At 50.7% G+C, this 12,619-nt stretch overlaps 1 protein-coding gene across 1 annotated transcript in view; it reads right to left on the bottom strand.

Annotated features, from left to right (window-relative positions):
- Nucleotides 1-3,659, bottom strand: part of DHDH (dihydrodiol dehydrogenase) — an 11,090-nt gene extending 7,431 nt beyond the window's left edge. The window contains exons 1-3 of the mRNA XM_025368124.1: nucleotides 3,536-3,659; nucleotides 3,015-3,126; nucleotides 1,794-1,957 (exon numbers count right to left, since the gene is read on the bottom strand). Of these exons, the coding sequence (XP_025223909.1) occupies nucleotides 1,794-1,957; nucleotides 3,015-3,126; nucleotides 3,536-3,625 (366 nt within the window). The 5' untranslated portion in view covers nucleotides 3,626-3,659. The remainder of the gene's footprint in view (nucleotides 1-1,793; nucleotides 1,958-3,014; nucleotides 3,127-3,535) is intronic.
- Nucleotides 3,660-12,619: the final 8,960 nt, after the last annotated feature.

The following is a 12,619-nucleotide window of genomic DNA, read 5'->3' as shown; positions in this document are numbered from 1 at the left end:
GGCTAGTTTTTTGTATTTTTAGTAGAGACGGGGTTTCACCATGTTAGCCAGGATGGTCTCGATCTCCTGACCTCGTGATCCACCCGCCTCGGCCTCCCAAAGTGCTGGGATTACAGGCTTGAGCCACCGCGCCCGGCCTCATACCAGCAATTTCTAAAAATGCTGACGCAAGAGTGCCAGGGCTCACAGGGCAAGGGCGGGGCCAGACAGATGTGGTCGAGGTCCATCCAGGCTCCAAGCAGTGGAGAGAAGCCTGAACACGGGGATGGGGGCACCGGGGAGCCGGGGGCAGGCTCTGAGCCTGGGTGTTGTGACAGTAGGCTACTGGTGCCCCCAATGATATCCTCAGGGTCTGTGAATGTGTGACTTTACAAGGCTAAGGGGTCCTGGTGGATGGGATTACATTAAAGACCTTGAGGTAGGGGCTGGGCACGGTGGCTCACGCCTGTAATCCCAGCTCTTTGGGAGGCTGAGGCGGGAGGATCACTTGCAGTCAGGAGTTCAAGACCAGCCTGGCCAACATGGTGAGACCCCGTCTTTACTAAAAATACAAAAATTAGCTGGGCGTGGTGGCGGGTGCCTGTCATCCCAGCTACCTGGGAGGCTGAGGCAGGAGGATCGCTTGAACCCAGGAGGCAGAGGTTGCAGTGAGCCAAGATCATGCCACTGCCCTGCACTGCACTGCAGGTTTGTAAGGGGCTCCTTGTAAGGAAGGAGAGCACTACTACTCCTGCTGCCCTCCTCCCCCCGCCTTGCCTAGTTCACAAGACAGGAGAAAAGAGAGAGAGAAACAAAAGTAAGATAAATAGCCAGACAACCTTGGCACCACCACCTGCCCCTAGGAGTTAAACAAAGTAATAATAATATCAACCCCTGGCCTAAACTACTTGTGTTATCTGTAAATTCCAGATACTGTATTAAAAAAGCATTGTAAAACTTTTTGTTCTGTTAGTTGATGCATGTAGCCCCCAGTCGCGTTTCCCACGCTTGCTCGATTTATCACAACCCCTTCACGTGGACCCCTTAAAGTTGTAAGCCTTTAAAAAGACCAAATATTTCTTTCTGGGGGAGTTCTGCTCTTAAGACGTCAGTCTGCCGACACTCCTGGCCGAATAAAAAACCTCTTCCTTCTTTAATCCGGTGTCTGAAGAGTTTTGCCTGCAGCTCGTCCTGCTACACTTGGTCCTTCCAACCTCTACCTGGAACCCCACCCAAACTAAGCCCATTGCCATTCTATGCCACTTTCACTCTTCGCATCTTTTTCTTAAAAACTGACAGAAGAGGCCGGGCGCGGTGGCTCAAGCCTGTAATCCCAGCACTTTGGGAGGCCGAGCCGGGTGGATCACGAGGTCAGGAGATCGAGACCATCCTGGCTAACACGGTGAAACCCCGTCTCTACTAAAAAATACAAAAAACTAGCCGGGCGAGGTGGCGGGCGCCTGTAGTCCCAGCTACTCGGGAGGCTGAGGCAGGAGAATGGTGTAAACCCGGGAGGCGGAGCTTGCAGTGAGCTGAGATCCGGCCACTGCACTCCAGCCTGGGCCACAGAGCGAGACTCCCTCTCAAAAAAAAAAAAAAAAAAAAAACAAACCTGACAGAAGATCCAAGCAATTTCACTAAGTCTAGTGTGTTTACTAAGGGCCTAAAGCAATGGCTCTCGTGGTAATAGATGCTGCCAAGGAGATTCAGATACATCCTGGCAAATGCACTGACCCCGCCCACCCATTGGCAACCATATTAAGTAATGGCAAGCCCTGCTATACTAGATGTTGGAAGGCCTCCTCTGCCCTCACCTCCATAAGGAAGAGGCCTCGGGATCGGGCCTCCGTGACCATCTCACGAACTTCCGCCGCGTTCACACCCAAGGGCTTCTCGCACAGAACGGCCTTGCCCGCCGCCAAGCACAGCATCACCGCCGCCTTGTGCTGGGGGTGCTGGGTGCCAACGTAGGCCACCTCTAGGGTGGGAGTAAGTAGGTCAAGAGGTCAGCAGCCCCACCCACCCAGACCGCCGAGCTCCGCCCACAACTTCGAGGCCCCGCCCCAGCACCCAGGGACCAGGTGGTCCGTCACACCCAGTCTCCCTTGGGGAGCTGTCCTTAGAAAGGAGATGTTACCTCTCGCCATTCTATTTTATTTTATTTATTTATTTATTTATTTTTAAGACCAAGTCTCGGGAGGCTGAGGCAGGAGAATGGCGTGAACCCGGGAGGCGGAGCTTGCAGTGAGCTGAGATCCGGCCACTGTACTCCAGCCTGGGCGGCAGAGCAAGACTCCGTCTCAAAAAAAAAAAAAAAAAAAAAAGACCAAGTCTCACTCTGTCGCCCAGGCTGGAGTGCAGTGGTGCGATCTTGGCTCCCTTCAACCTCTGCTTCCCAGGTTCAAGTGATTCTCCTGCCTCAGCCTCCCGAGTAGCTGGGATTACAGGTGCGTGCCACCATACCTAGCTAATTTATTTTTATTTTTTTGTAGAGATTGGGTCTTGCTATGTTGCCGAGGCTGGTCTCAAACGCTAAATGGAGTTTATTTTTTATTTATTTTATTTTTTTTTTATTTTTGAGACGGAGTCTCGCTCTGTCGCCCAGGCTGGAGTGCAGTGGCCGGATCTCAGCTCACTGCAAGCTCCGCTTCCCGGGTTCACGCCATTCTCCTGCCTCAGCCTCCCGAGCAGGTGGGACTACAGGCGCCCGCCACCGGCTAATTTTTTGTATTTTTAGTAGAGACAGGGTTTCACTATGGTCTCGATCTCCTGACCTCGTGATCCGCCCGCCTCAGCCTCCCAAAGTGCTGGGATTACAGGCGTGAGCCACCGCGCCCGGCGCTAAATGGAGTTTAACACCTACTAGACAGCCAGTCCCAGACCAAGCCCGTTTTATAGTTCGTCTCCCAGCCAAAGGTCTTTATAGAACCCAAAGGGACTGGCCCATTCTGAGGAGCCTTGCATTTTCCACAGGGCAGCCAGGGAGCAGCGCTTCAGGGGTGGCAGCCAGCACCCCCATCGCCCTCGCCACTCACCCACATTCGGGTCCTTGGCCAGCTCCTCATAGGAGCCGTAGGCCTTGGGGATGTCGTGTTTCTGTGCAAACTCCTTCGCACGGCTCAGGTCGCGGGCCGCCACCGCCACCACCTGGAGGGGCGCAAGAACTGGATTTAAGGGGCTGGGGCAGGCGTGGAAATTGGATGGAAGGGAGGCAAAGGAGGAGGCTACCATCAGGAGAAGGGGAGACGTGGTTCTGGGGGAAGAGATGACGGGGACTGGACATTTGGGCCCTGGGAAAGAGAGATCTGGGGGAAAGCCACTATTAAATCCCCCAGTATCTAAATTATCTTCACAGTAGCTCACATCAAGGCCTTTCCAAACCTCAAGACACTCAGGTTTGCAGAACAGAGGTGGAGAAGGAGGTAGCAAGGAAGCAGACGTTTCACTGCCATGACGACCCACTCACTAGTCCTGAACCCTAAACTCTCTCCTCCGTTAGACTCTGGAGTCCCGGCCCCCCGCCTCCTCTTCCCCAGAATCCGGAGGGTGGGCGGACCTGGTGCTCGGAGCGAGGCAGCGTCTGCAGCACGGCCGTGAAGTCGCTGGAGATGAGACCGACAGACACGATGCCCCAGCGCAGCGCCATCGTTGCGATGTGGAGCCCTCGAAACCTTCGGGCTCTCGAGGCGCCAATTACGTAGCTGACGCCCCGCCCACCCTGGGGGCGGGCCCCCATCCTCCGCCCCCATTGCGCCTACGCCGTTTCTCGTTGGCTCCAGTCGACAGAGCGATCATTTAGTTCTAGCTTCCCCATTCGGCGAATGCACCATTTAGCTCCGCCTTACAGAGGGAACCACACCTAGATATCGCTTCTGCAGATCTCTGCCCTGTGACTTCAGGCTCGCCGGATACGCTGGGGAAGGATAGCGTGGGGTGGGGGGGAAGCTTGCTTTCTTGCCAACACCAGTCCTTGAGCAGTTAAATTTAATGTCTTGCCCTCTGGACTTTGTGGCAAAACTTTACCTTGACTTTTTTGCTCTCAAAGCCACGCATCATTAGGAGTCGTTCAGAGGGAGAGAGAGGATTGTAACAGCAAACTTAATAATTATTACTAATATGTATAGAGCACCTGTAGGCCAGCCCCTCAGCTTCGCGCTTTACCTTCCTCGTTCCTAATTTCTCCCGGCAGACCTGGGAAGTAGGTTCTACTGTCCCCAGTTCACAAAGGGGGAAACAGAGTCCAAGATCCCTGGTCATTTTTTCGGAGGTCTCACAGTCAGGAGGTAAAGACCTGGGAATTGGCTGCTTCCAGAAGCTGTAGCTTTAGAAACCAAGCTGCTTTCCTTGTTAAGAGCCCGGGAGCCTGGCTGACTGGTTTCAAAACGCTCCTTGCCCCTTCTTGGTTGTACTGCTTTTGAACAAGAGGCCGCCCTCTCTGGTCCTCACTTTTCTATTCTGGAAAGCAGAGATCATAATATCTACCTACATAGGGTTGTGAGGAGGATTCATTGAGCTCTGTGGTCTATTACGTAAAATATACTGCATTATTATAATTATTATTGATACAGGTTCTCACTCTGTCACCCAGGAAGGAGTGCAGTGGCACAGTCACAGCTCACTGCAGCCTCAAATTCCTTAGCTCAAGGAATTACCTCCTGCCTTAGCCACCCCAGTACCTGGGACTACAGTAGCTGGGACCCAAGTAGCTAGTGACTACTACACCTGGCTAATTATTTTATTTATTAATTATTTTAGAGATAGGGTCTCACTCTGTTGCCTAGCTGGAGTGGAGTGGTGTGATAATAGCTCACAGCAGCCTTGAACTCCTGGGCTCGAGCTATCCTCCCACCTCAGCCTCCTGAGTAGCTGGGATTATAGGCATGTGCCCCATGTACTGCTATTTTTTTGTTTGTTTGTTTGTTTGGAGACAGAGTCTCGTTCTGTCCCCAGGCTGGAGTGCAGTGGCATGATCTCAGCTCACTGCAACCTCTGTCTGCCGGGTTCAGGTGATTCTCCTGTCTCAGCCTCCCAAGTAGCTGGGACCACAGGTGCCCTCCACCATGCCCAGCTAATTTTTTTATTTTTAGTGGAGACGGGGTATCACCATGTTGGCCAGGATGGTCTCAATCTCCTGACCTTGTGATCTGCCCGCCTTGGCCTCCCAAAGTGCTGGGATTACAAGCATGACCCACCGTGTCCAGCTCGCTAATTTATTTATTTATTTTTTTATTTTTGAGACGGAATCTTGCTGTGTCATCCAGGCTGGAGTGACCATGCAGTGGCATAATCTCGGCTCACTACGACCTCCACCTCCCGGTTTCAAGCGATTCTCCTACCTCAGCCTCCTGAGTAGCTGGGATGACATGCGCCCACCACCACACCCAACTAATTTTTGTATTTTTACTAGAGAGGGGGATTCACTGTGTTTGCCAGGCTGGTCTCTAATTCCTGACCTCAGGTGATCCGCCTGCCTCCCAAAATGCTGGGATTACATGCGTGAGCCACCATGCCCAGCAATTCTTTGTACAGAAGTCTCACTTTGTTGTCCAGGCTGGTCTCCAATTCCTGGGCTCAAGCAATCCTCCTGGCTCAGCCTCCCAAAGTGCTGGGATTACAGGTATGAGACACTGTGTCCAGTCGATTTTTAAACTTTTTATCAGGGCAGGGTCTTGCCAAGTTTCCCAGGCTGGTCGGGACATGGTTATTCCTAACTGGCTGGCCAGCTTCACACAGGACAGGATATTAGTCAGTTTCTCTTACTTGGTAGACAATTAATTAAGACCTTAGTGTCACACATGGATTCACAGACTTGAAGTTTACACAAACTGCTGAATAGAAACATAAATGGGACCAGGCACGGTGGCTCATGCCTGCAATACCAGTACTGTGGGAGGCCCAGATGGGAGGAATGCTTGAAGCCAGGACTTTGAGACCAGCCTGGGCAACAAAGCAAGACCCCATCTCTACCAAAAAAAGGGGGGAGGGGGCGGGGCACGGTGGCTCATGCCTGTAATCCTAGAACTTTGGGAGGCCACGGCGGGCGGATCACTTGAGGTCAGGAGTTCGAAACCAGCCTGGCAAACATGGCGAAACCCCCATCTCTACTAAAAATACAAAATAATTAGCTGAGCATGGTGGCAGGTGCCTGCAATCCCAGCTTCTTGGGAGGCTGAGGCAGGTGAATTGCTTGAACTTGGGAGGCGGAGGTTGCAGTGAGCCGAGATTGCACCACTGTACTCCAGCCTGGGTGACAGAGAGAGACTCCGTCTTAAAAAAAAGAAAAAAAAGTTTGGGGAGAGGGAAATCCACATAGGACACAATATCATTACTATGAAGAAAAAGAAAAATTAATTTAATAATAAATATCAAAAAATAATTTTGATACTCCCAGGTATAGAGAGAAAAAATAACATGTTTGCACACAAACCAGTACACAGTTGTTCATGGCACCTGTACATAGCTCAAGCGCAAATGTCCTTTAAGCTGCCAGTGGATTCAACAAAATACTACTCAGCAATAGAAAGAAATGAACTATTGATACAAATAACAACTTGGGTGACTGGGCTGAGTGGAAAAAAAAAAACATTAGCCAGGTGTGGTGGCACATGCCTCTGGGCTCAGCTACTCGGGAGGCTGAGATGGGAGGATCGCTTGAGCCCAGGCGGTGGAGGCTGCAGTGAGCAGTGACAGAGCATGACTCTGTCTCTAAAAAAAGAAAGGAGGGGGTTACATACTGAATGATTCTATTTATATAACGTTCTCAAAGTGACAAAATTATATATAGTGATAGAAAACAGACCAGCTGTGAACATAGTGATTAGAATTTAAGAGAGGATTTTATTGTTATTATTGTTTCAATACGGAGCCTTGCTCTGTAACCCAGCCCGCAGTGCAGTGGCTCAATCTTAGCTCACTGCAACCTCTGCCTCCAAGGTTCAAGCAATTCTGCCTCGGCCTCCCAAGTAGCTGGGATAACAGGCGCCCACCACCACACCCAGATAAATTTTGTATTTTTAGTAGAGACAAGGGTTCACCATGTTGCCCAGGCTGGTCTTGAACTCCTGACCTCAGGTGATCCGCCCGCCTCGGCCTTCCAAAGTGCTGGGATTACAGGCCTGAGCCACCACGCCCGGCCGGGAGGGTTTAAATAGTAAGGGGTACCCCAAGGGAGTTTCTCTGTGGAGGTGGGACAGTTCTGTTTCCTGATGGTGGTGATTAATGCTCGAATCTTAAATTCATAGAAGTAGACACCTAAATTTTTCAGAAGTGCATACGAACCCATATGGTCTTGAACTCCTGGGCTTAAGTGATCCATCTGCTTTGGCCTCCGAAAGTGCTGGGATTACAGGCATGAGCCACCGTACCTGGTGCTGAAACCAGCTTGGTCGTGGAGACCCCAACCCAGCGGTGCTAGAGGAATTAAGACAAAGACGCAGGAATGTAGAGTATAAAGTGGGAATCAGGGGGCTGACAGCCTTCAGAGCTGAGAGCCACGAACACAGTCTGACCCACACCTTTACTGACAGAAAGTCAGTGATAAGCATTGCTTCTATTGATTATAGATTAGCTAAAAGCATTCCTTATGGGAAACAAAGCATTCTTAGCAAGGAGGAGAGAAACAGGCCCTGGCTGATTATCCGCAGTAAAAACATGTTGTTAAGGCACAGGCAGCTCCTGCTATCGTTTGTGGTTTGAGCAGTTTTCCGCTCCGGGCGGGGTCAGGTGTTCCTTGGCCTGCTCCAGTAAACCAACAGCTTTTAGCAGTGTGCGTGACAGCCATCAAGGGCATGTCACATTGCTGCAGAAATCCTATTTATGGCCAGTTTCTTTCTTTCTTTTTTTTTTTTTTGACACGGAGTCTTGCTGTGTCGCCCAGGCTGGAGTGCAGTGGCGCGATCTCGGCTCACTGCAAGCTCCGCCTCCCGGGTTCACGCCATTCTCCCACCTCAGCCTCCGAGTAGCTGGGACTACAGGCGCCCGCCACCTCGCCCGGCTAGTTTTTTGTATTTTTAGTAGAGACGGGGTTTCACCGTGTTAGCCAGGATGGTCTCGATCTCCTGACCTCGTGATCCACCCGCCTCAGCCTCCCAAAGTGCTGGGATTACAGGCTTGAGCCACCGCGCCCGGCCGGCCAGTTTCTTTAAGGCCCGTTTATGACAACATGTCCCCTCTTTTCGTTTTTGCAAAGCGATAAAGGCATAGGCAGCGTTGTCACGGTGGGCTGCTTCTCGCAGAATTCAGGATCCGCGTCTGCAGAGGACACAAAGACAAACAACACAGATTAAAAGCACAATCGTCATTGAAATCACAGAGCCTCCAAGTGCCTTGATCCATTTTAACGGGTTAATGGCTGCGAATCCGTCTGCAGCTCCTTCAGGCACTTTAGTACCTGGCATTAGTGTCAGGTGTGCCTCCGAGGCTTGAAATACTTGTTCCTTCAGTTTTGCAATATCTAAAGATAACTTTCCAGTATGACCCTTTGAATTCCCACTCGTGCTGTTTCATTACACAGATGAGGAGTAAGGCAAGAATCAGAAGTATCTCAATCACATTGTAATTGCCTTATATATTCTAGACTAACTACTCGATCTCCTAGCCACATTACAGTTTGTTGGAGACCATTGATTTGATTGGCTAGGTTCTGGTCTATATTAGTTTGGGAATTCCACAGCAAAGCAGAATTTTTCTGCCAATTATGTATGTATGTATGTATGTATGTATTTATTTATTTATTTATTTTTATTTTTTTTTTTGAGGCGGAGTCTTCACTCTGTCGCCCAGGCTGGAGTGCAGTGGCACCATCTCGGCTCACTGCAAGCTCCGCCTCCCGGGTTCGCGCCATTCTCCTGCCTCAGCCTCCCGAGTAGCTGGGACTACAGGCGCCCGCCACCGCGCCCGGCTAATTTTTTGTATTTTTAGTAGAGACGGGGTTTCACCGTGTTAGCCAGGATGGTCTCGATCTCCTGACCTCGTGATCCGCCCGTCTCGGCCTCCCAAAGTGAAGGGATTACAGGCGTGAGCCACCGCGCCCGGCCGTATTTATTTATTTATTTGAGACGGAGTCTCGCTCTGTCGCCCAGGCTGGAGTGCAGTGGTGCGATCTCAGCTCACTGCAAGCTCCGCCTCCCGGGTTCACGCCATTCTCCTGCCTCAGCCTCTCAAGTAGCTGGGACTACAGGGGCCCACCACCACACCCAGCTAATTTTTTGTATTTTTTAGTAGAGACAGCGTTTCACTATGTTAGCCAGGATGGTCTCGATGTCTTGACCTCGTGATCCGCCCGCCTCGGCCTCCCAGAGTGCTGGGATTACAGGCATGAGCCACCGCACCCGGCCGAGCATTTTCTTTTTTTTTTTTTTTTTTTTTTTGAGACGGAGTCTCGCTCTGTCGCCCAGGCTGGAGTGCAGTGGCCGGATCTCAGCTCACTGCAAGCTCCGCCTCCCGGGTTCACGCCATTCTCCTGCCTCAGCCTCCCGAGTAGCTGGGACTACAGGCGCCCGCCACCTCGCCCGGCTAGTTTTTTGTATTTTTTAGTAGAGACGGGGTTTCACCGTGTTAGCCAGGATGGTCTCGATCTCCTGACCTCGTGATCCGCCCGTCTCGGCCTCCCAGAGTGCTGGGATTACAGGCATGAGCCACCGCACCCGGCCGAGCATTTTCAATTAATTGTGTGGAATGAACCACGTATGAAGAATCAGAAATTACATTGAGAGGTGTTGGGGTGATCAGACCCAACACCAGGTCGTGGGGGCGATGAAGTCTGGCGGAGTCAAAGGAATGAGGAAAAGACAAGTTTGAGAGAGAAAGTGGGACCGAAGGCCATCGCAAGTGTGGAGGCTGCAAAGGGCCTGAGCTCTGGGAGCCCACACTACTTATTGGTGCTCAAACAAACAGGTGGTGAGGATGTGAGGGTTGAAAGGGAACAGTGTATCAAGTGAATGGGAAACATATGGCTGCTTGAGATAATGGGAGTGCTGGAAGCAAGGAGCCAGCAAGTCCAGCAGACATGCAAGCCCTGCCTCAGCTTCTCTCCCAATGCTCAGCTTTTCTCCCAGCAACAGGCATCTCAAAAGCAGTCAGCACTTCAATTACAGCTACAAGCTCTGTTTTTTTTTTTTGAGACAGAGTCTCACTCCGTCACCCAGGATGGAGTGCAGTGGGGCCATCTCGGCTCACTGAAAGCTCCGCCTCCCATGTTCACATCATTCTCCTGCCTCAGCCTCCTGAGTAGCTGGGACTACAGGCGCCCACCACCACCCCCGGCTAACTTTTTGTATTTTTAGTAGAGACGGGGTTTCCTGGTGTTACAGGATGGTCTCAATCTCCTGACCTTGTGATCCACTCGCCTCGGCCTCCCAAAGTGCTGGCATTACAGAGGTGATCCACCATGCCCGCCCCAAGCTCTGCTTTTTGAGCTGAAGTATAGGGCATCTGGAAAACTTTACTTTGTGATCCAGAATAAGAAGCTTTACCATTACTAGGCCCATCTGTAAAAACATTTTCAGCACCTTCAATTGGTTTAGATTTAGTTATTTTAGGGAGAATCCAATTAGTTAATTTCAAAAATTGAAATAATTTTGTTTTCGGAAAGTATCAAGAACACCTATAACTCAGCTAAATGGGTTTGCCAAGTAAGACTATTTATAAAGGCCTGTTTTATTTGTGCCTTTGTGGGAGGGACAATAATTTTGCCAGGATCATATTCCTGTCATTTAACAATTGAAGTTCTCCCATTTCCTATCAGAGTAGCAATTTGATCCAAATGAGGAGTTAGAGTCCGTGAATTCATATGTGGAAGAAAAAGCCATTCTACTAAGTTCTGCTCTTGGACAGTAACACCAACCGGTGAACGCAGAGTCAGAAAAATCAGGAAGTCTGAAATAGTTTCTGGATCTGTTCTAGAAAGTGTTCCTTGCCCTGCTGCAGTAAACCAACAGCTTTTAGCAGTGTGCGTGACAGCCATCAAGAGCATGTCACATTGCTACAGAAATCCTGTTTATGGCCAGTTTCTTTAAGGCCTGTTTATGACAGGGTTACGGCTTGCTACCAACAACCTGGTCGGCATCGTGAAAGATTTTGATGCACCTGAGCTCGGTGGCTCACACCTGTAATCCCAGCACTTTGGGAGGCCAAGGTGGGTAGATCACTTGAGGTCAAGAGTTCAATAGCCTGGCCAACAAGGTGAAACCCCGTCTCTAATAATACAAAAATTAGCCAGGTGTGGTGGCGGGCACCTGTAATCCCAGCTACCTGGGAGGCTGAGGCAGGAGAATCACCTGAACTTGGGAGGTGGGGGTTGCAGTGAGCCAAGACCATGCCACTGCACTCCAGTCTGGGCAACCAGAGCAAAACTCGGAAAAAAAAAAAAAAAAAAGAAAGAAAGCAAGGAAGGAAGGAAGGAGAGAAAGAAAGAAAAGGAAGATTTTAATGGAGGTTTTTTGGGCATAGAAGGAGAGATGGCCTTCCAAACAGTGGCAAACATCTATACAGAACAAAGCTGGATGCATTTAGAAGAGGAGTAAGACGCTGGAGCCAGGGAGAGAGCGGGATACACGAGAGGTAAAGGTGGAGAGGTCAACTCGGCCATTTGTGAAGGGTGAAGGCATTTGCCCTGCGGGCAGTGGGGCGTGCAGAAGGCGCTGGGGCATGGAGAAAGCCAGCATGGAGTCATCTTCAAGTGTTAGAAAAACACCTGCGAGGCCGGGGCCGGTGGCTCGTGCCTGTAATCCCAGCACTCTGGGAGACCGAGGCAAGCAGATCACCTGAGGTCAGGAGGTCAAGACCAGCCTGGACAACATGGCGAAACCCCGTCTCTACTAAAAATACAAAAATTAGCCGGGCGCAGTGGCAGGCACCTGTAATCCCAGCTATTTGGGAGGCTGAGGCGGGAGAATTGCTTGAACCCAGGAGGCAGAGGTTGCAGTGAGCTGAGATCGTGCCACTGCTCTCCAACCTGGGCAACAGAGCGAGACTCTGTCTCAACAAAAATAATAATTATTATTATTTTCTTATTGCTGCACTCCAGCACCTCAGAGAAGGCAAAAAGGTAAACACTGAGCAGAAAATGTGCCGGGCATGGTGGCACATGCCTGTAATCCCAGCATTTTGGGAGACCGTGGAGGGCAGATCACCTGAGCCCAAGAGTTTGAGACCAACCTGTAAAAAATTAGCCAGGTGTGGTAGTGTGCATCTGTATTCCCAGCTACTAGGGAGGCTGAAGCGGGAGGATCACTTGAGCTGGGAAGGTTGAGGCTGCAGTATGCTACGATGGCACCTCTGCACTCCAGCCTGGGCAACAGAGTGAGACTCTGTCTCAAAAAAGAAAAAAAGAGGCCAGGTGCAGTGGCTTATCCCTCTAATCCCAGTGCTTTGGGAGGCTGAGGCGAGCAGATAACCTGAGGTCAAGAGTTTGAGACCAGCCTGGCCAACATTGTGAAACCCCATCTCTACTAAAAATACAAAAATTAGCCGGGCGTGGTGGTGCATGCCTGTAATCCCAGCTACTCGGGAGGCTGAGGCAGGAGAATTGCTTAAACTTGGGAGGCACAGGTTGCAGTGAGCTAAGATCGCACCATTGCACTCCAGCCTGGGCAACAGAATGAGACTCTGTATTTGGGGAAAAAAAAAAAAAAAAAGCCGG

The sequence above is a fragment of the Theropithecus gelada genome, chromosome 19 (genome assembly GCF_003255815.1).
Source record: "Theropithecus gelada isolate Dixy chromosome 19, Tgel_1.0, whole genome shotgun sequence".
Taxonomy (NCBI): domain Eukaryota; kingdom Metazoa; phylum Chordata; class Mammalia; order Primates; family Cercopithecidae; genus Theropithecus; species Theropithecus gelada.
Note: the sequence above shows the minus strand (reverse complement) of the source record. Positions and strands in the feature narration are given on the sequence as shown.